General features: G+C 34.4%; 2 protein-coding genes across 4 annotated transcripts; one reads left to right on the forward strand and one right to left on the reverse strand.

The window, feature by feature from the left end:
• The first annotated feature begins 7,260 nt into the window (after positions 1-7,260).
• LOC130825768 (GATA transcription factor 15-like) lies at positions 7,261-8,665 on the forward strand. 2 transcript variants are annotated; one of them, XM_057691169.1, is made up of 3 exons: positions 7,261-7,830; positions 7,938-8,045; positions 8,132-8,665. In XM_057691169.1, exons 1-3 carry the CDS (start codon positions 7,810-7,812, stop codon positions 8,417-8,419), a joined length of 417 nt encoding a protein of 138 aa, XP_057547152.1. In that variant the 5' UTR covers positions 7,261-7,809; the 3' UTR covers positions 8,420-8,665. The 2 variants fall into 2 exon arrangements, with proteins under 2 accessions (XP_057547152.1, XP_057547151.1); XM_057691168.1 differs by having other exon boundaries at positions 7,271-8,045.
• Positions 8,666-14,182: 5,517 nt separating this feature from the next.
• On the reverse strand, positions 14,183-22,104 carry LOC130826224 (importin subunit alpha-2-like). 2 transcript variants are annotated; one of them, XM_057691812.1, is made up of 11 exons: positions 21,968-22,104; positions 21,660-21,896; positions 20,029-20,125; positions 19,837-19,928; positions 19,610-19,741; positions 19,327-19,512; positions 19,084-19,247; positions 18,925-19,003; positions 16,109-16,237; positions 14,979-15,106; positions 14,183-14,890 (listed from the first exon to the last, which is right to left on the reverse strand). In XM_057691812.1, exons 2-11 carry the CDS (start codon positions 21,870-21,872, stop codon positions 14,500-14,502), a joined length of 1,611 nt encoding a protein of 536 aa, XP_057547795.1. In that variant the 5' UTR covers positions 21,873-21,896; positions 21,968-22,104; the 3' UTR covers positions 14,183-14,499. The 2 variants fall into 2 exon arrangements, 1 of the variants encoding a protein (XP_057547795.1); XR_009047040.1 differs by having other exon boundaries at positions 14,780-14,890; positions 14,979-15,051.
• Positions 22,105-23,261: the final 1,157 nt, after the last annotated feature.

The following is a 23,261-nucleotide window of genomic DNA, read 5'->3' on the forward strand; positions in this document are numbered from 1 at the left end:
TAACTCATGTACATTTATAGCGTGTTAGGGTGTGTGTAAAAATATTCAATTAGAATTATCCGATTTGAAATATCCGATTTTAAAAAACATATAATTTATCCGATTATTTGGAAATCACATATCCGGTTTTCTAAATTTCAAAAGTTCATGGTTAAACCTATATGAAGTAATTTAACCTCTTTTCAAAAAAAGGTAATTTAACCTAAAATTTAAGCTAAGTTAATTATGGCTTTAAAAGTTTTAGAGGGTGTACTGGTGTTAGAGGGAATATCATCCATACTTCAATTCAAACCCCTATAATTCAACTAATGCGAAATCAAAATTAATATCCCTAATAAAAACTTTTACACAAATTCTTGTGTGAGATGGTGTTATCATAAGACATTCTTTCTATATAGACTAAATAGTCTAACTAATATAATTATTAGCACATTAACTTTTTATTTTAGAGAAAATTACTAAAAATTACCTATTCGCTGCAAAAAACTACCTATTCTAATTTTTTTTTGCAAAAAACTACCTTAAATGACATAAACGTTTGCAAAAAACTACCTGATGACAGAATCAGTTCGGTGACCGTTAGTTCTATGGTTGACTTTACACGTGAATTGCACGTGACTTCATTTAAAGCTATGAAATGTTTAATTGGCGTCATCTTTTCCTTTCCCTCTACTCTTAGTTGATGATTGCTCTCACAGATCATGAAAGACATCCATCAACACTCAATCAAAACTTGAATGCAGCATTAATCATCCCATCCAATCAACTAGTAAATCCTGTAATTGCTATTTATTTCATTAATCTATCCTCAAATTCAAATTTCTCTCATATATGCTCTGAATCAGTACTTGAATGCGTGGGTTTATTTCATTAATCTACTCCCCAATCTCGATCCTCAGTTCTCTTTCTCTTGCACATTATTATTCTACATACGAGATGATGAAGCCAGTGAACATTCGTTTATATTTTGGTGGATTTTTTGTTACCAAGAACTGCAAAACTGAATATAGACATTTAGAACTAGCTTGCACCCAAATGTAGAGGTTTGTTATTTTGAAATGGCTTATTGGATTAGAAATGAGCTAGGCTATGCTGATGTTAATAGAAATTGGTACAAGAGGTATGGCTACACTATGTTTGCAGGTAGGGCAGAAATCAAGGATGACAAGAGCATCCCAGATTTCCTTCAAAGCCCTGAACCTGATGATTGGTAGCATCTTTATGTTGTTCATGGGGGTGATGACAGAGGTGAAAAAGTCAATAAGAAAAAATCAAATAAGAAAATGCCTAAAAAAGATGTGGCAGATGACATGGACATTGATGATGATGTGTGTATATTGAATGATGAATTGGACATAGATAAGGGTGAAGTGGGAGACAAGGTTGGTGGTGATGTGGAGAGTCCAAGTGGTCATTTGAAAAGGGGACCACTACTAAAGGACAAGGTTGTAAATGTGTCATTACACTCAAACCCTAGATCTAAAACGCAAACAACTACCGAACCCTACTTCAATGCTCTGAACACCTTCCACAAACACTAAATAACCAAATAACAAGTGCACAGACTTCATAAAACAGTGACTACAAAGCTGGTTCTTGGAGTGAGTCAGAGGATGATGATGATGCTGATGCTGATTTGTTTGCAGAGAATGTAGAGTTTGGTTTGGATGATGTAAGGTTAGGTGATGAAGAAGTTAGGCGGACCGTGGATAAGGAGGTGAATGTGGAAATCAGTAGGGATGTCTACTACAATGAAGGTGATGATGAAGTATGCAGTGATGATGAAGAGACTATGAAGGACTGTGAGGAGGGGAAAACATTATATCTAACCTTCAATGCTGAGGTTGACTTCAAAGGTAAAATTAATCTGTACCTTGGCTTGAAATTCCCTTCCAATTCTGTTTTTAGAAAAGCTTTGAGGTATCATGCCATTGAAAGTGGATATAACTATTATTAATTGAACACTGGTAGTACTAGGGTGATTGTGTATTGCTACAATAGATGTGATTGCAAGAAAGAAAAAGCTAGGATAGTTAACTGTGTTTATGGGAAACAGAAGAAATGCAGCTTTAAGGTTCATGCAATTAAGTTAAAGGACGAAGAGACTTTTCAGATCAAGACATATATTCCTGATCGCAGTTGTGGTCACCAACATCACAATAATAAGGTTACTGCATTGTACTTAGATGAGAAGTATTTAGAGGATTGGAGAGAGAATCCTTGTTGGGATGTGAGGGCCTTTCAAAAAAGGGTGAATAGGAAATTAGGTTGTGAGGTAAATATTCTAAGTGTTATATGGCAAAGAGGATTGCAAGGAAGTTAATATTTGAAGATGCAAATGAGGAGTATGGTAGAGTGTGGGATTATGCAGAGGCTATTAGAAACTACAGCCCGGATAGTACAGCCATAGTCAAGTGCATAGGTATTGAGAACCCACCTCCACTCTTCCAAAGAATGTATGTGTGTCTACAAGCATGCAAAGAGGGTTTTATGGCAGGTTGCAGGCCAATTCTAGGAGTTGATGGAGCTCATTTGAAGGGTGAATTCCCTGATATCTTGTTGACAACTGTTGGAAAAGATGAAAACAACAACATCTTTCCTGTTGCTTGGGCTGTTGTTAAGACAGAGAATAAAGAAACATGGACATGATTTCAACAAGGTATCAATGTTCTTTAATTTCTTAAGTGCATTGACTGAATTTCACATACTCTTTGATTAATTATTAGTTTTCTTTGACAGTCATCTTTTGATAATGAAATGAATGCAATAAAAATATTTTTGTAGATGCATTTGAATACCTAAATGTAATTCCCCCAAAGCATTGGTCTAGACATGCCTTCCCAAATAGGAGCAAATTTGGTATACTATTGAATAATTGTTGTGAGTCATTCAACAATGTGCTTAGGGAGGTGAGGGGAAAACCAATAATTTCATTGATGGAATGGATTAGGAGGTATGTAATTGTAACACCCTCAAAATAGGTCGAACTTTTGAAAACACCTTTAATGAAAAACATGAACCAAAACCTACTCATGGGAGTGTTACCGCTACATCTATTTCTAATAAAATAAATGTAAGGCTTAACGACTAAGAAATAATTTAATAATTTTAAATCCAACAAAGGGTCTTACAACATGGGAAAAGACTGAAACGCAATCTATGTCCATATAAAATTTAAACAACTTAACGTAAAATTTAAACTGAAATACGATTCTAATAAAAGCTATGTTTTTAAGTGATCCTCACTCTACATTCTCACGCAATCAATAATCTGCAACATAAGAATGCAAGAAAAACAAGGGAAAAACTCCCAAAATCAGAAAATTGAGTAATTCCAACTCCATCCCGTAAAACAATTAAGTATGAAAATAGTTTAAGAAAATAAAACATAATTTGAGTTGAAAATAATTTTGGAAAATAATTTATAGCTGAGTTTAAGAAAAACAATTTGTGAAGACAATATGTATAATATCACATAAACCAATTTATTAATTTGATATTTTATAATGACAAACACATAACCAATTTTTAATTTGAGGGAACGAGAACGCTAGTAGGCCGAGGCTTTACCCCTATACCTACTTCATCAAGAGATCGTCACCCCAAATTATTCAAGGCCAGCAGAGTAGCCTCAGGGAACCCTAGTGTGCACACCCCTTCAACTTGGATCACAACAAATAGAAGGAAGACCAAACATCGTATCAAGTATCAGAAATAATAATACCTATTGGTAGCTATACTAACCAAACAGGACAACCTGTTCATCACCCTTATACTTGGATCACAAAAAATATAAGAGCTTTATTTCCCTCGTGTTACACTTTACGTGATTTAATATATTTTAATAATTAGTCGCCTGCACACAACCATTAATCAAACATACATTATACATTTTATTTATGATCATAAATTTTCCCAATAAATATATCTCAATACTATTCAATTGCAATATTAATATCATTATATTTTCCTCCCAAATTCAATCGCATTTACAATCATTATTAAAATAATTATATAACTTTCATCAAAATAATAATATTATAAGTATTTCTCTTTCAAATTAAACCGTATCTAATTTCGTTATCAAAATAATAATATAAATTCTATCGAAATAGTAATTATAAATTCAAGTTTGACAAGAATAATAGTAGATATAATTTGAGAATATATAAAACATAATATCATACAAAATATAATGTCATATCAAATCATGCATCCCATTTAAACACATTAATTATCACTTAGCACATAACACTAACGGGATAGTCATAGTTAGATGGACATTGAGAATTACCTTGTCACGCGATCCTAGACAACGTACGCTCCTAATAATCTCTGTCTACGAATTCGTTGTCTACACGAGAAAATAATATATCTCAATTTAATACCCCGATCAACCCATTCAAAATAAATAAGTTAAAAGATTCTCGTTATATATACATAATTTATTTATTTTGTTAAAAAAAAATTTCAAAATGTACTTAAAATTTTAAAGAGTAGAAGTAATGATTTTACAACAAAAAGATAAAGTTTAAATAATAATTAAATAGGATTTATAAAAAAAAGAAAAGAAAAAAAAATAGAATTGGGTTACACAGTCCCAATCCACGAAATGAGAAGAAGTGAGGAAAAGAAGAGAGAAAAGAAGAAATGGAGAAGGAAGAAGGAGAAGGTGCCGGCCGGCGGTGGCTTCGGTAGCCGCCATCGCACGCCGTTGGTATCCCGGTGATCGCCGTATCGCCGGAAAACTAAGGTCAGAAATATATTTTTTTTTATCAAATAAAAGATGGATGTTTTTCAATTAGCATAAATTTCTAGGTTTTGGATATAAAAATCTCTAACAAAATGATGAAATTCATACCTTTAATATCGAAATCTTGCGTTTTTTTGACTGAAATTTAAGCAAATGGGAGATGGAGGAAGTAGTTTGTTGGAGAAAAAGGAAGTGTGAGTAATAATGTGAAAAAATTAAGGGTAATTGGTTTAATTTATAGTAGGTAAGTGAAGTTAGTTATAAGATTTAGAGGGAGAAGTAGGGAGTTATTTGTTAATGGGGAGTTATTTGTTAATGGGGAGTTATTTTTATTTTTTTATTTTTAAATTTCTGAAATTTGTTTTTTTTTTATAGAATTATCATTACTATATTTATTATTATTATTATTATTATTATTATTATTATTATTATTATTATTATTTTTAAAAAAAGACAGATGTTACTGTAATGCAGAGGAGTGCAGTTAAAGTAGAGGGGCTAAGTAAGTTTCAAGGGGTTGTTATGCCATCTATGGTGAAAGTAATAGAAAAAAATGAGAAGTCATGTCATGGTGTTAGGATTATCCCTGTTGATGTTTTTGAGTTTGAGGTTGATGATGGAGAGGAGTCTTATGTTGTGAACTTGACAAATAAGACTTGTCATTATGGTAGGTGGACCCTAATTGGAATCCCTTGCAAGCATGCCATTGCTTACATTGTGCATAGAAAATTGGACTATACAAAGTTTGTCCATGAGGCTTACCATGTCAAGACATATGCCAAGACATATGGACCTAGGTTCCATGGAATTCCAGGGCATAAAATGTGGCCTACCTCTACAAACCCTAAGCCATTACCACCTCCCTTTAGAAAAATGCTCGGTAGGCCTAATAAGAGGAGGAGGAGATTGGAGGTTGATGAAGCTAAGGGTGGGAAAAAACAAGGCTCTATAGTGAGGGAGTATAAGCAAAGGAGGTGTGGCAATTGTGGCACAAGAGGACATAACAAAACGAAGTGTAAAAACCCTCCCAAACCCCCTTCCACCATGGATAAATCAAAGGGAGGAAGGCCTAAGAACGTTTCAGTGTCCTCATCATCAACTACACCAATGGTGCCAATAGCAACTGCAACAACAACCCCTCCTGCAACTCAAAGCTCAACACCAATGGTGCCAACAGCAATTGCAAGCTCTGTTGCCCTGCAAACAATGTTGCCACCTCATTTCAATCAAAGCGAGGTAAAAAGAAATCTTGGGCGTCTGGATGCAACAAGAAAGGGGCAAAACGTGCAACTCCAAGGGTGATTTCAACCCAAGCATCTTCAAGTTTTCAAAATCAAAGTAGAAAAATGTAGTTGCAATGTATGTAATGAAGAATTTGTAACATTTTTTTGTTGGAATGGTTAGGTTATGAAACAACCTTTTTTGACTACGTTAGTTTGTTTATGTTAGGTTGTGAAAGTACTATGGTTAGTTTATGCATTGTATGTAATGAACATCTGTTGATATTAGATAATTAGCAACAAAGTAATGAAGAAAATCAGCCTCTTCATTCATTATAATCATGTTTACAAAATCTTTCAAACAACAATTACAATCCCTACTCACTATTACATAACACCGATGTTGGTATATTGTTTGAAGGTTACATAACCTTCATTAGTACAATCAACACTAAGAAAAAACCAAATAAAAAACCTAATACAAAGCTTGATATCTCTTTTCCATGCTTTCTCTCGTTCATCAATTTCTTCTTTATCCTTTTAAGTTCTGAAATTGCTTGTTCCTTTTCATGTTCCAGGCAACAAACCCTTGAAGTCGATATCTTGATTTCTGTTGATAAATGTCACTTCTCCTCAACAAGTGTGTTTGTCACTTGTCTTTGCCAATCAACTATTTCAGGTTCATCAATCCATTTGAACTTGTTGCATCCCCTCCAATTCATGTTAGGATTGAAAAATTTGCAAGTGTTGAACCGTCTTTCAGGATTTTCCTTAGTCCGGGAAATTCTCTGTGCAAAAGGAAATCCGCAAGCACATTTGTCGAACTTCGAGTTTTTGGTGTGAGAAGCCATAATTTAATTTGGGGAATAATTAGAGTTCTTAGGGATTGATAGGGAAAGGGGAAGAATTAGGGTTCTTATGAATTCAAGGGGAAAGAGGAAATAATTAGGAAAAATCGTGTTTTCAAACAGAAAAATCAATGCCTTAAGTAAATCACGTAAGATACGTGTTGGTCAACTAATGGTCAACTAACTGATTCCGTCATCAGGTAGTCTTTTGCAAACGTTTACATCATTTAAAATAGTTTTTTGCAAAAAAAAAATTACAATAAATAATTTTTCGCAACGACTACTACAAAATAGATAGTTTTTAGTAATTTTCTATATTTTAATATCGCTGTATCAAGAGTGACTAATTTGTACGCAAGAGCCAAAAGGAGGCAAACACAAAACCAAACCAAAATGTTTGGCGGGAGCAGGAGGTTAATTTACTCGAAACTAATTCAATCTTTCAAAGGGGCAAATAAACTAAAGATCAAATGCCCAAAATACCCTCTAAATTGAAGAGAGAAAACTAGGGTTTTAGAATCTAAAATCAAATTAGCCAAACAGTACAACACACCATTCACCAACTCTCCAGTCTCCTCCATTCGGCTGCAGATAACCTTCTTTATCGCTTCTTTCCGAGTCTTTTATATTTGCATGTCCGTTAAATCTTCATTTCATCATTCAAATCTTTGCCCTAATAATCCTTTATTTCACATTTAATCTCTGCCCACCACTTTATTTTTTCCGATCCTGTCTCCGTTTTTCCCGCTTTCCTTTGTTTTTCTGTTTTTGATTCATAATAATATTTCACTTCTTGGATCACTTTATCATCTCATTTGTCCATTTAAATTTTACTCTGTTCTGAAACAGGGAAACTAGTTACTTGATTAGGTTTATCGATTTTAGGGTTTTTTTTCCCATTGTTTGATCAATCTAGCTTCCACCCATTATTCCTTTTGCATTTGATTTTTCTGGGTTTATTTTAAATTTCTGATAAAACTCAGTAATCATGGTGGATTTAAATGATAAAGTACGTGATCATTTCCCCGGTTCTTAATCTTTAGATTAGGTGATGATTTTGTGTTTTAGAAATGATCTAATATTATGATTTTCCAATATTTTGATCGATTAATGCAGAAATCATCCGACCCAGATGGAGAAAGCAAAGAAAATGAGATTAAACGATGTGCTGATTGTGGTACTTCTAAAACCCCTCTTTGGAGAGGCGGTCCAGCAGGCCCAAAGGTCTGTTCTTATCATTTTGATCTCTCTCTTAATAACAGCCCTTGGATTTAGTATGTTTTTCTGATCATCTGAAGATTTTTTTACAGTCATTGTGTAATGCATGTGGAATCAGAAGTAGGAAGAAAAGAAGGGCAATTTTGGGATTAAAAACAGATGGAAAAAAATCAAAGAAAATCAATCATAATACATCATCATCATCATCATCATCAAGTAGATTGATTGGGAGTCCACTCAACCAACGGCTAAGAATGCTTGGAAGCGAAGTGATAATGCAAAGATCAACGGTGGATAAGCAACATAGGTGGAATCTAGGAGAAGAAGAAGAAGCTGCTGTGCTTTTAATGGCTCTTTCTTATGGCTCTGTCTATGCATAAAACTAGAATAGAAATTAGATTTGTTTGGTGATTGTATTATTAGTAGTAATTTTAGAATAGAGAAGTGGATAAAAATTGTCGCTTGAAGAATCATGTAAAAGCCAATAATAAAAGAAAGTTTCTTCCTTTAATAATGCTTTTCTAATTAGAGAAATAACTTTATTGTAGAGCGTGAAAAAGAGAGTTGTTAATTATCTTAAAATGTTTTGATTGATTTAATGTCTTCAATAATGAAAGTTGTATTAATAGGGTGTTTAGTTATATTCTCATGTGATGAGTTTTCAAAGGTCAACGGAAAGCGGGAGTTTTGCGGCGGTGTACGCACAATTATTGCTTAACAGTTTGTTTATTGATCATACTTATGATTAAGAGAACTGATTAAGGTTGAAAGAATTTTGTTTGGCATTAAAGGAAAGAGAATCTCTCATAAATCATACTTCAATCAACATGGCTTTATTTTTTTTTCCGTCCTGAAATACTCGCATATAATGATGAAATTTTATGTGAAAAACTATTATTATCAGTAGTAAGTATAATAAAACGAAGAAAATATGCTATTATAATAACTTAATAAGGAATTCCACTAATAAAATACCCAGAGTCTCAAATATGACACGGGAATTTAGATGGTAGGATCATTTAGAAAAAAATAAAAAGTAAAAAAAGATGAAATTATATTCTAAAATATAAATGAGGCAAAATCAATCTGATGAGTTAAAATGAAAAATCAAGCAAATCAAATATGATCTAAAATATAAAATTGGCAAAATTGAGTCCTCAACAGATGCTTTGTTGCTTACGAATATTTGAAATAAACAAATATTTTTCAATAAAAAATGCAAAAAATAAAATAGTTCTAAAATTGCCAAATAAGTGTCTATACGGGCTTAAGGTTCAAGCTTGTTCGCTGTACTAACAATAAACAAGCCCTAACCTTAGGGTCGTATACGAAGAGACCTATTTTGAGGTTTACTTTAAGACCAACTTTTTAACTCATTATAATCATTAGTTCATTTCCACTTCTTCAATCCCCCTATCTTTAGCTTAGCCTACCCTACCCTACGCTACCTTGCCAAGCCACGCCACATAACTCATCAGCCAAGTATTCAGGTGTCTGTCCAACACAAATACAGAATTACTAATTGATACTACTGTACAAGAAACAATGACAATGTTTTCATACCTAAAGTTAAACTCCAACACAAAGGTTTATATATGCGAAAGCACACCATACAGATTCTAGACAACTACAATTTTACCAATATGATCTTAATGGCCTTATCTTATACACAAACCCAGTCCCATATTATTACTGACAAATGCATGAAGTCATGAACAAACCCAGCCCGAACAGAGCTGAACCTTGAAGTCCACCTGATATTTAACTAGAGTAAAAAATTTATACTGTTGACTTTGGTGTACTGCAACTTCATGCATTCATCCAATCGATCCTGTGTTTTCATGTATAATTAGTCTAAGGATGTACAACAAGCTATGTAGCAACTAAAATGTAGAGTTAAAATCTACTAGGAAATGGACAGAATGCCGATTAAAAGAAACCTATACAATTTTAATTTAGGAAATATTACTTAGAATAACCTAACTTATTTATGATTTTCCTACAATAATTCCACCTATTGATTAATCACGAATAATCCCAATTTTATGGAGTATTTGCCTAGTGCAAACTTGAGTAACCGGATGACCTGCTATAGTACATTTTATTTTAAAAAAATAGATAAATTAAAATAAATATCGAAAAAATGTAAAAAATGATGTTAAAATTTTTATAAATTTTTTTACGTAAATTTGATAAAAAAATTCCTAACTCTATATTAATTTTCAATTTACTTTTTTGTAAATTACCTAGTATAATAGGTCATCTAGATACTTAAATTTACTCTAGGCAAATATCACATAAAGTTGAGATCATTCATGATTAATCAATAATTGAAATTATTATTAGAAAATTTTTAAAAGGTTGAATTATTCCAACTAAATTTTTCTTTAATTTATTACCCTCAAGGTCAAGGATAATTCTCAGTGAATTTTAGAATCTGATAACAGAATAACATGGAAACTTGGATCTAGGGGTGAACGAGGTAACAAAAAATACTTCAAAGGGGCCACATAAATCTAATCATTAACAAAAAATACCTTTAGCCATGTAGGAAAGTTAACATATTTAGAGATATTCTTTATTCTGTATTTATTTGTCATTTATTTTGTTACCATTCTTAGTCTCCTAGCTTCTGTATATATTCTGGCTTAGCCATTGTTCATAATCAATACAAAAAGGTATTCAAAACCCTAATTCCCTGTTTTATTATTCCGTTTCATGGTATCAGAGCCGAAAGGTGATTCCAAGGCTGTCGAACACTTTTTTGGCTTCATCATTTACCTTTTTTATTCTAAAACTTACCGTACTTATGGCTGATTCTGAAATTCCAGAAAACCAAACTTTAACCATGGCACAAATGGAGCATGTACTTCGCTTATTTCAACAGATGAACAAAACCAACAAACCTGAACCTGAACCAGAACCTGAACATTCAACACCAGATCTAAAAGTATCCGAAAAATTAACCTACCACAACTATACAAAATGGTGCAAGCTAATGCACATAGCCTTAGACAGCAGAGGACGGCTCAAACACATCATTGCCGCCCCTCCTGCACCTGCAGATCCAAGTTACAAACAATGGAGACAAAGAGATTCGATAGTTCTTTCATGGATTATCACAAATATTGATTCTGATTTAGTTAATCAATTTTTAGATTACAATACAGCATGGGATTTATGTAAGGGTATTGAAACTCTTCTAGGCAGTGGAAGAGACGAGCTCCAAATTTTTGATCTCAGTACAAGGGCAAATGCAATAAAACAGAATAATGATACTATTGAGGTTTACTTTAGTAAACTAAATACCATTTGGAAAGAAATAGATCGGAGGCAACCAAGGCACCGGTACACCGGGCCGGCGGCAAAGCCCTTCTCAGTACAGCAGAGGTCACCGGCGAAGAGGATCCCAACCATGGAGGTTTGTATAGAGAGAAAATAATGGAGGATGCTCATGAAAAAACTCATGAAAAAGGAACCAGAAATGAGGAAGAAGAGAGAGACCCACGATTTAGAGAGAGAAAGGAAAAACCGGCCATAAGTGAGGGAGGGAGTGAAAACTTTCCTTTCTTGGTTTTTTATAGTGACACAAACACAAACCCTAAACCTAATAACCCCACCTTCTCAAACCTAATAACCCCATTTATAGTGATACATTCGGATGTTTGGGGGCCAGACCCTGTTTTTGCTACTAGTACTTATTCTTATTATGTTCTGTTTGTTGATGATTGCACTCGTATGAGCTGGGTTTATTTTCTTAAACACAAATCTGAAGTTTTTTCTGTGTTTGTTACTTTTTATAATATGCTTCATACCCAATTTCAAACCACCCCGAAAATTATACGTTCTGATAATGGAGGAGAATTTGTTAACTCCTCTATGAAACGTTTTTTTTCTGATCGTGGCATGATACATCAAACCTCTTGCCCATATACTCCTCAACAAAATGGAGTGGCCGAGCGTAAAAATCGTACTCTTCTCGATATTACTCGGGCTATACTCCTTGAGTCTAATACCCCTGCCTCTTTCTGGCCTGAAGCTGTTGCCACTGCCACCTATCTTACTAACCGTCTACCCTTCAAACCTCTCCACTATAAAACCCCCCTTGCAACCCTAGTCTCTTTTGTTCCTATACCTCCCTCTCATTCTCTTCAACCTCGTGTCTTTGGATGTGTGGTTTATGTTCATCTTCCTCTACACACCCGAACCAAACTTGAACCCTGGGCTCTTAAGTGTGTATTTGTGGGATATGGGATACATCAGAAGGGATACAAGTGTTATGACCCAGTACATAATCGGATGTATACTACCATGGACTGTGATTTCTTTGAACAGTCTTATTATTATACCCAGCCTCGTCCTCAAGGGGAGAATACTAGTGATGACTTGAGCTGGTTATTATATCCAGTTACTATTGATCAGGAACCAAAAGAACAAGTAGGTGAAACCACTGATGTTGTCACTGAAAACATAGTATCTCCTCTTCAGACTGATCTTCGGATTGATTCTGTCCAACCCACTGAGCATCCGAAGGAGTTACAGGAGGTAAATTCTGATGTTCCTGAAATTGTTGAAAGCATTTCTAATAACAATATTGCAGATGTGGAGTTGCCACACAGGTATGAGTTGCCGCCTAGAGTACGAGAGGTATACCTCCTAAGAGATATGATCCAGAGTTCGAAGCACAGAGATTGAAATATCCTCTTAAAGAAAACAATGAAAATCTCTCTCTCTCAGCTATTGCCTTTAATGCTGCTCTTTACTCCAATAACATACCAAGAAATATTGAAGAAGCCCTACAGAATCCTAGATGGAAGAAAGCAATGGAAGAAGAAATTTCTGCCCTGAACAAAATGAAACTTGGGAAAAATGTGAACTACCAGAAGGAAAGAGAACGGTAGGATGCAGATGGGTGTACACTATAAAGTATCAAGCAGATGGTACGATTGAAAGGTTTAAAGCCAGATTAGTAGCTCAAGGGTACACACAAACTTATGGAGTTGATTACTCAGAAACCTTCTCTCCGGTTGCAAAACTTAATACTATCCGTGTCCTTTTTTCTGTTGCTGCAAATAAGGATTGGCCCTTGCATCATTTCGATGTGAAGAATGCACTTCTCCATGGGAAAATAGAGGAAGAAGTATACATGAAAGCTCCTCCACGGTTCTCAAGTGACTATAAGCCAGGAGAAGGGTGTAAGCTAAAAAAGGCTCTCTATGGGTTGAAGCAGTCTCCTAGGGCGTGGTTTGGAAGGTTCACAGCAGCCATGAGGAAGTTTGGGTACAAACAAAGTAATTCAGATCACACTTTGTTTCTCAAACGGCGACAAGGAAAGATCACATGTCTAATCATTTATGTAGATGATATGATTATTACTGGAAATGACAAACATGAGATTGATACTTTGAAGAAGCAACTTTTTAGAGAATTCGAAATGAAAGATTTGGGGCAGCTAAAATATTTCCTTGGTATTGAGGTTCTGAGGTCAAAAGGAGGTATCTTTATAAACCAACGGAAATATATTTTGGATTTACTTACAGAGACTGGTATGATTGATTGTAAACCAGCAGAGACTCCTATTGTTACTCATCACGGGTTACAGATGATCGAAGGAGAGAAACTTGCAGATAGGGGACAATACCAGAGGTTGGTCGGGAAACTTATTTATCTTGCTCACACGAGACCAGATATTGCATATGCAGTTAGTAATGTAAGCAGATTTATGCACCAACCTTAAACTCACCATATGGCAGCTGTTATGAGGATTCTAAGGTATCTTAAAGGTACCAGTGGCAGAGGGATATTTTATAAGAAGAATGGGCACTTAGATCTTATTGCCTACACAGATACTGATTGGGCAGGAGACAGGGATGATAGGAGGTCTACATCTGGATACTTTACTCTTATTGGAGGCAATCTAGTTACATGGAAGAGTAAGAAACAGAAAGTAGTTGCTCTTTCAAGTGCAGAAGCAAAATTCCGGGGCATTACAAAGGGAATAACTGAAGTAATGTGGTTAAAGAAGCTCCTAAGTGAGTTAGACTTTCCGAGAAGACGAACTTGCAGACTTTTTTGCGATAACAAAGCTGCTATTAGCATCTCCGAGAATCCAGTTCAGCATGATAGAACCAAACACGTGGAGATTGACAGACATTTTATTAAGGAGAAATTGGAGAATAACATTATCAGCCTTCCTTTTGTCAGATCAAAGGACCAACTTGCTGATATTCTTACAAAGGCTGTTAGTTCTGAGGTGTTCGAACAGACACTATGCAAGTTAGGTATCGGTGACCCGAAGACCTAACTTGAGGGGAAGTGTAGGAAAGTTAACATATTTAGAGATATTCTTTATTCTGTATTTATTTGTCATTTATTTTGTTACCATTCTTAGTCTCCTAGCTTCTGTATATATTCTGGCTTAGCCATTGTTCATAATCAATACAAAAAGGTATTCAAAACCCTAATTCTCTGTTTTATTATTCCGTTTCAAGCCACCAAACTTAAATTGACCCTCATGGCTCCACATCTGGAAACCAGCCTGAGAACTTTCAGCAGATGGTGGTGCAACTTCTTCCACTTCCTCCAACCAATATGTCTCGAGAATTTTTACTGCTATCGCATAAATCTGATTGTTACCATGAAATTGTAGATTCTCGATTTTCTCCAAACCTTCGGCTTCATCAATCAACTGGGCATAGAAATTAACATCTCCAAATGCACCCGAATTCTTCTCTGCTTCGCCCACTTGGAGAATGTATTCCAACCCTTGCAGACAGACAGTGATAATTTTCGGATCTTGGCACACAAGCAGATCACATAATGGTTTTATGCAGTTCTGACTCACAAGGTACCTAGTACAGAAATGGTCACTAATAAGATTAGTCTTGCAAAGTTACAGCACAAGTTAAAAGAAAATGCTCTAAGACATTAAATACAAACTTTATTTGTTCAGGAGATCCACCAGATATAGCATTATATATCGCCCAAGCAGCTTCTTTCTTTATGTTAAATTCTGCAGTTTCAAGCAAATTGACAATAGGACCAACAAAACCAGCTTCGATAACAGCCTAGACCAGTCAACAATACCATTAAGCACTGTTTCCTATTACATAATGGAAAAAAGGTCTACCAAGGAGCAAATCATCAGATTCAGTTAGAGAGGAATACATTTAAAAAAAGTAAATTTACTTTTGAAAATCTCAACTTTAAGTGATTTAATTCTTAAAAAACTCAACTTTTGATTAATATTTAAAAGTTTAAACATTAAGATTATTTAATTTTAAAGCACTTAATAACCGGCTACCGTTTTAAAAGGTTACTTTTGGTGCTTTTTTTTTTTTGAAATTTCTATTTTTAAAACTTTTTTTTTTAAAAAAAAAAAAAAACCAGACCTTAGTGGTGGTGGCAGCGGTGGGTGTCAAGGGTTGGGGTTAGGGTTAGGGTTAGGGGACCACAAGGGTTTAGGTTTTAAGTGTTGTTATTTTTTTTTCTTTTATATTTTTTAAAAACTAATTTTTATTGGAAAGACACGGGACCAATAGGAAACTGCTAGGTATTGTGTTTAACCTTCTTTACCGGTTATCAAGGAGTCCAGTGTTTTAAAATTAGAAAACTACAAAGTTCGGATTTTTAAATATGAATCAATAGTTTGAATTTTTATAACTAAATCACCCAAAATTGGGATTTTTAGAAGTAATTTTTCATTTAAAAAAAATGAGAACCTTCATCTATAAATCGTAAAATTAATTTTCAAGTTTACTTTAAAAGCAACAATCATGAATAAATTCAATTCATTACAAACAAAATTATAACTAGCACGAAATCTTTTGCATCATCACTTCCCCACACCCCCAAAACCCTTTAATATGTGAGAAAGAAGGTCCGAAAGAGCAAACTCAGTGGGATAGCCGGATAGATTAGATTTTAAACAATTACTTGAGTTTTTTCATGCTGTTAACTTTAAAGACTATTTGTTGGAAAATCACAAATGGAGTCAATTAATCATCCCATCATCACTTATGACTTACCTACACTCTTGGCAACAAGAAAAACTTTTAAGAGAGAATTACTTGGATCTGTGCGTTGTTTCCAGCTGTAATGTTTGATATCGACCAACATGCTTCTCTTTTAATGTCGTTTTTATGATTGCGAGTCAACAAGTTCAAAAGACATGGTAAAGCACCACTACTAACAATAAACTGCAATTGCAACCCAATATAATTTAGGAAAAATATAAAAAGAATGAAGCAACAAAATAAAATTCAAAAACATTCCAAACTTTGCATAATCCAAAATATTAAAGCTCACAATAAAACAAAAATAGACCTACTCTATGGCTCTATCTCTACGAAATTGCTTATATTTTTATTTTAGTTTGTCTCATTTACTTCCACCATTTTCATTTTTGGCAATGGTCCACACTCCTATCTTTTGAGTTCATCCACAAACTTATATTCTCTCCATCTGAAATACTCAAATCTCTCGTCCATTTGTGTTTTGTCTTGTTCTGCAAATTTAAATTAAAATATTATAACAAATTGCATCATACAAACAAACATCCAACGAAAAAAAGTAACAAAAATGAATAACTCATTGCTGAAAAGGCAAAATGTAAAGTCTCCAATTTCTTTTTGAACATACGTAAGCAATCAAAATGTAATGACTCTTCTCCTCGTTGTAATCGGACAAAAGGGTATGAAAGAATTCAACGAACTTAACTAATAGGACGAAGTGGATGGGACATAGACGAATAAAAATGATCTTGAAACTGGTTGTGGAAGTCGGAATCATCACAAGAGTAGACAATTAAAGTTTCCCTCTATTTTTCCTTTTAGAGTACCTCATAATTCCTCCACAACGTGTGCTAAGTAGAGTTGGCACTAAGAATAACCTAATATTCCACTCTTCTCCTCTAGTTAACAGCCATTACCTCCACCTATCCTTCATAAATCATACCACCATATCCCAGGATGCATGAAGGATCGACAATTTCAATCAGAGTCGGATAAAATATATCCTACTCTAACCACTCCTAACCATTAAAATGAAAGCTTATAAGAGGTATAACGATCAAAAACAAGATGATAAACAACAATCAAAACAATGAAAGAAGGACACAGTAATATATGAGGTATCTTAGATACTTCCCCTCAACAATGATTTTATTATAATTGGATTCAACAATACAATGTATAAATAACCCTCCTTATCTTGAGAACAACCTCTTAAAATCACAAATACTAGCACAAAGTAAGAAACTATTTTGATAAACACATAGCCCTTGTGTATTAGCCCTCTCAACTATTGTGTGTTGTGGTGATTCTTTGAATGCGTATACCCTTTATATAGAGGCTATACCAGAATCATACAATAACTCTTCATTAATACATTAATTCCTATATTAAAGCATGACAATAAAGAAGATATACTGCACCCCCTTCAAACCCCAAAAGTATGTAAACTAACCGTTGAAAGCATCCTAGGCAAGTGCTCGAACGAGCCAACAAATCAGTAAATCAATGTCTGCTGCACATAGGGCTGCTCAAACGAGCAGCAGGTCGAACTAGCCTTCTGGTTGATTTTCTTCGTTGCTTTGTTCGAGCAACCTTCATGCGATGTCTTACCTCGTTCAAGGCATGGTCTTGCACCTTTAGTGAGGTCATATGATGCTTAGTTCAAGGCCATTCCTACCTTGTTCAACACATCTCATATCCTTCACATTACACACCTTATTTAACGTTCCAAATCAATTTATGCTCATTTTCGAGTAATTTAGGGGTTTCGAATTAATTTTTCCTCCAAACGTTCAGAAATTGAATGTAAAAACTAAGATTGAAGGTTATTGCAACTAAAATCGTCGTTTATTCAAATGGTTCAGATATTTGCAAATTTGTAGCTTCTGAAGCTACTGTTGTTACAACTCAAAGCCAAGACTAGCTTCAAATTGGAGAGGGAAAGTGAGCAAAAAAGATGGGAGTACACAATTAAGAAATGTCTACTATAAAAATGGAAATGAAAAGGAAAAGGAGGAACAAGTGCACATCCACAATTAGTCTCACAGTGACACTCTTTCTCTTTCTTTTGCTCAATTCTCATTTTTGCTCTTCAAAGTTGCCAATTTTGAATTTGTTCAAGGGGAGGGTAAGAGAAAGTGAAAGTAAGGGGTGGAAAAGGTCAAATTTAAAGTTTGCTTTGAAATAAATTTTTAGGGTTGGGGTCCAAGACTGCCTTAGACCCTAAATGTCTGATCTGAGTCTAATTTTTTAGACCCCTAAAATTAGAGTTCGGGTTTCGGTCCAACCCTAAAGTTAGAGGGTAGGGTCCAGACCCGATCCAAGCTCTAAAATGCTCATCCCTAAACACGACTAATAAAATGCACAAGTCTTTTCAAAGTAACCCAAAAAATTGAACCACCACCAATGAAATAGCAAGAGACACAAAAAGAAAAATTATAAGTCCTTCTATAAATGTGACAAAAGTAAATAGGGCCCCCTTCTTTTCTTCACTGCTAACAAACAGAACTTTATTATCAAAGTACACATTTCCAATAAGCAATTGTACAATTCAAAAGCAGACTAGCAAAGCTCTTCTTTGTTAATTGCAGGTTGCAGCAATAGTCGTCCATAATGAACAGACACGCACACGAGTTCATGATCAGATAAGGAACATACAGTTACATATATTCTTTCATGTCAAATATATACTAAGAACTGCAGATCATTTAGCAATTGTCACAATCAACATGGTTGATCTTGCCCTACCAAAAGCAAAGGTATAGCGAAAAATGACATAAAGTGAGGTATAATTCAGCACCAAAATAGATCCTCTAGGCAGTCTAACATCAACGCACCAGTCAACCAACAAGAAAAGCTTGAAAAAATCTAACCTGTGTTTGGGCATCATCTCCGGTAACAATATTGCCAACAGTACGAAGAGCGGGTAACATAACAGACGAAGCTGGGTGCCTGGATGACGGCCAAAAACAATATAACTAAAGCAAAAGAAAAAGTACTCTAAGAACAGGTAACAGAGTTAGGTCACATACATAAGGAGTTCAACCAATCGTTGACACACCCCTGCCTCGATCACAGCTTGAATCTTGTCATTTGGTCCATGAGACAAGTAAGAAAGTGCCCAGCATGCATCTGTTAACATTTCCTCATCATTTGAATGAATGAGATGTTCAAGGGCAGAAAGAGCTAGCCTTACCTATTCATGGATTTTCAATATGTAAGGTCCGAAATTGTACAATTCAAACCAAGGTAGAAATACAAAATAGGGCACCGACCTGGTCAAGGGGAGGTTGTGGAGTCCCTCTACAAAAGTTAGACAAAGTCCATGTAGCAATTCTAAGCATGGAAAGCTTGGAGTCTTCATTTAACTGAGCAAGCAATGGAATCATCGCACCACTACTAAGAACTAGATCTCGGCATTTAGGAGATTCACCAGCAATATTACCCAATGCCCACACTGCCTGTATTTCAAAATGAACATCAGAGAAAGGGCATACTCAATGATCTTCAATTACCTAAAATTCATCAAAGGTTTATGGTATCCAACTCCAGTCATACCTGCTCCCGAACATCAGCCCTAGGAGAAGCAAGAAGCTTCACAAAAATTGGAACAGCCCCATGATCAATTACAGCCTTTGTGTTCTCTGGGGTTCCTGATGCAATGTTTGTGAGAGCCCAAGCAGCCTCAAACTACACATTACAAGCCACTTTCAGTAAAAGAATCAACTACATGCACAAAGACAAAGAAATAGAGTCACAAGCAATGCATAAGGAATAGAATATACCTGTAGCTGTGGAAAATCTTCCCTCTGAAGAAATTCCACAAAGCGAGGAACAAGTCCAGCTTGTATAACTTCTTCAATGAGGGGGCTTTTTGCTACAAAAGTCAATACACAATCAACACTTAATCATTATGGCTAACTACTCAATTGTACATGCCAAAAGTATGGCAAAGGTGAAAATATTATCAACAATACCTATTAAAAACAATTCTAGAATCTGTTTAGTAGCCTCTAACTGCATTTGATTGTTAGCAGAAAAAACCTCGGCTACCATATCAGGCAGTGACTCCAGCTACAAAGAAAAAAGTTGTCGATTCAAGATTTAAAAATGAATACAAGAAAACTACTACTAATAACCACTACCAGGTATTGAACTAACAGTAACAGTTCAAGCTGCCCTATGCATTGGGTCATCTTCTCATGTTGCAGTTGGATTAGAAAGCATTAAAAGTCATTATCATCATACAAAGTATATCCTGCTCATAGAGATCCGAAGCTATGATCAAGATTAGGCATGTGCATTGGGCCAAGGGCCCGTTGGGACCTTGATCCAGGCCTTTATTATGAGGGTTATAAAAGGTTAAGCTGAATAATGGTTCTATTATAATAAAAAATATAGGCTGGATAAGGATTTCACTAAAAGTTTAATTGAATAAAGACAATTTGACCTGAGCCTTATTAATTTTCATTCATGCTCTTTAGTAGAGTTTAAGGGTTCTGAAAATTTTTGTAGTTGTAGTGCTAGGTAAGGGTTCTAAAACATCATCCTCTTGAAACCCTAGAAAATGTGCCTCAAATCATACTTTTAATTTTTGATTCATCGTTTTTTTGGTTGTATAGTGAATCTCTAGTTTTAAGGTAAGAATCCCTAAGTTCGTCTCTCTTTCTTTTAATCTGATTTTACTGTTTGAAGTAATTGACGAATATAATGTGAGTAATTGATAAATATAATGTGAACTGATGAATATTATGTGAGTTATCTAGTGTTGTTTGAAGTAGATTGATGAATATCTTCCCATCTATGACTCAAATTTTTAATCAACCTACCATTTGCTTCAAATGTTCCACAGAATGCATTGGGATTCAGGAAACCTTGTGCACACTTCTTCCAATTCAGAGTAGAATCTCGAGAGTGTTTCACTTGTTTATCATTGGCTTGCCTTCAACTTCATACCTTGTGTAGATTTGGTGATTTGTTTTTAGGATAAAAAAAAATATTGTGCATTTCATATTTAGTCTTGTATTTCTTTGTGGGTTTTGTGATTTGAGGAGTAAATTATGATTGTTTTGAACTTCAATTTGTTTCATCAATTTTAATATTGTGGGTATACTTAGTAAATTATGATATACTTATGTTGATAATTGTATAATTATTGCATTGCTCTCGTTACTGCATCAATATTTAGTTATTGTAATCGCGATCTTTACTGCATTTTTACACTATTGTAGCTAAGTTAAAAATCACCTTCATACTTATAGAAAATCATCCCTCCAAAAAACCAACGAACATCAGTGTATACATTATATGATTCCTTAAAAAAACCAACGAACGGTCAGTCCACCCATTTATGATCTAAACAAACTATAAATTTACTCCAATAAATATTGCAAAATCATCGTCGCAATTTACATGTATACATATATGATTCCTCCTTCGTTCCCTGTCGCATTTCTATAAAAAGAACTCAAGAGAAAGATGATTTTTTAAAGAAAAAAGAGGAAGTATAAATCAATGAACAAGAATATTGAACTATTCAAGAAAATAATTAATGTTGAACAAAAATAGCAAATCGAAAATCCAGAAAAAAAGGAGAATAAAAATAAACCTTCTTTCTAGCAGTAGATGTATGAAGAGTAGGAAACTGGTGATCTTGATCTTTAAGACCTTCACGACGCTTCTTATGCAAGCTTTCTTCTCTCTTACTTTTACGGATCTGCACCATATTATCCTCTCTGCGTCGGCGACCTTTATCTGCATCAACAGCGACTTTGTATCGATTCCGACGACTTTCCGTCCTTGCATTTGGTCTCAAAGACATCTTTCCGTTTACAATTTGAGTAACCTGAAAAGAAAAGGTTAAACCCGAATTACAGGTATTAGCAAATCAAATATTGAGAGAAAGAGGAATCTTACAGGTATTATTTGGCGGGAAAATGGATGAGTAGTAGAGAGAGAAAGGGGAGGAGTTAAATTGGTTAAGACTTAAGACTAATATGCTTTTTCTTTAAATTTGAAAGAGTGAATGTATTGGTTACAGTGGTATCATGTTGTATGGTGTCATTTCTTGATTTTATCTAATTTTCAAACGGCTGGTTTGCCGGTTCATGAAAGACTGAATTACAGATTAAATTGGATGTTTTTTGACAACAGATCTAAATAGACTAGTCTGTTTTATTAAATTACGATTTCTAACCTGGTCTTGATTTTAAACTTTTTAGACCACACTAATCGAAAATCGTAATATTCTCCGGTTTGGTGAGAACCATTGACAATTAACCGTAAACCATTATTTTATGTAACCACATGTATAACACAAATTCTCAAATGAGATGTTCTCAAGGTGAAATCATCACTATTGGATTGCTTAATGTACATTTATTTTTCTAAAGTGATCACATTATAAATTTAAAGTGATCTCTTGTAATTTTAAAGTGGTTAGGTTAGCTTTATAGTCTTAAATCATCACATATTTTACCTCAAAGTGATCATTATAATCTTGAATTGAGCATTAAGAAAAATAAGCTAATTATATGAGTGAGATGATCTCATACAAGATAAGGTGCTCGACAAATTCTTAAAAGAGAAGGTTTTATGGTAAGAGTCTCTATTGGGCTTGACCATTAACATTTAGTTTATTAAAATGATTACTTACAATTTTAACGTGAGAAATGTTCTATTTATATGAGCCCGTCTCACAAAATTACGGTCTCATACAAAAATTATTTGCTCATGTTTTTCTAGATAATAACATAAAATCAAATTCACATAATACAAATTTACTATAAGTAAACAATTTGTAATTTTATTTTAACTATAATTGAACTAGCCAATATTTTGAAAATTAACTCATTTTGGATGACCTTGTTGTTGTTATTGTGATCTCATTGATGTTTGCCGAGAATTATTTGCCTCAATAGAATCGATGGTTCTTCTTCTTCATCATCAAAATCAAGTGTTTGTTCCAACTCATTTTTTCAAATTTATCTAAATTGTATCTTTCTTGGTCATTTCACTCCTTGAGTCATAGTTACTACCCGACATTATTGATCTCGTCAAATTTAAGCTAATGCAGAAGCTTAATACTTATATCGGACTATTACGTTGATAATATAACCACATGTATAACACAAATTCTCAAATGAGATGTTCTCAAGGTGAAATCATCACTATTGGACTGCGTAATGTACATTTATTTTTCTAAAGTGAT

This window comes from Amaranthus tricolor, chromosome 10 (assembly GCF_026212465.1).
Source record: "Amaranthus tricolor cultivar Red isolate AtriRed21 chromosome 10, ASM2621246v1, whole genome shotgun sequence".
Classification (NCBI taxonomy): Eukaryota; Viridiplantae; Streptophyta; class Magnoliopsida; order Caryophyllales; family Amaranthaceae; genus Amaranthus; species Amaranthus tricolor.

Excerpts from the sequence above, each read along its gene's own strand:
- LOC130826224 (XM_057691812.1), bottom strand. The coding sequence starts at position 21,872 with ATGTCTTTGAGACCAAATGCAAGGACGGAAAGTCGTCGGAATCGATAC. Across the intron at positions 19,248-19,326 it reads CACAACCTCCCCTTGACCAG|GTAAGGCTAGCTCTTTCTGC; the intron begins GTCGGTGCCCTA and ends ATCCATGAATAG. Across the intron at positions 14,891-14,978 it reads GGATCTCCTGAACAAATAAA|GTACCTTGTGAGTCAGAACT; the intron begins GTTTGTATTTAA and ends TTTCTGTACTAG.
- LOC130825768 (XM_057691168.1), top strand. The coding sequence starts at position 7,905 with ATGATTTTCCAATATTTTGATCGATTAATGCAGAAATCATCCGACCCA. Across the intron at positions 8,046-8,131 it reads GCGGTCCAGCAGGCCCAAAG|TCATTGTGTAATGCATGTGG; the intron begins GTCTGTTCTTAT and ends ATTTTTTTACAG.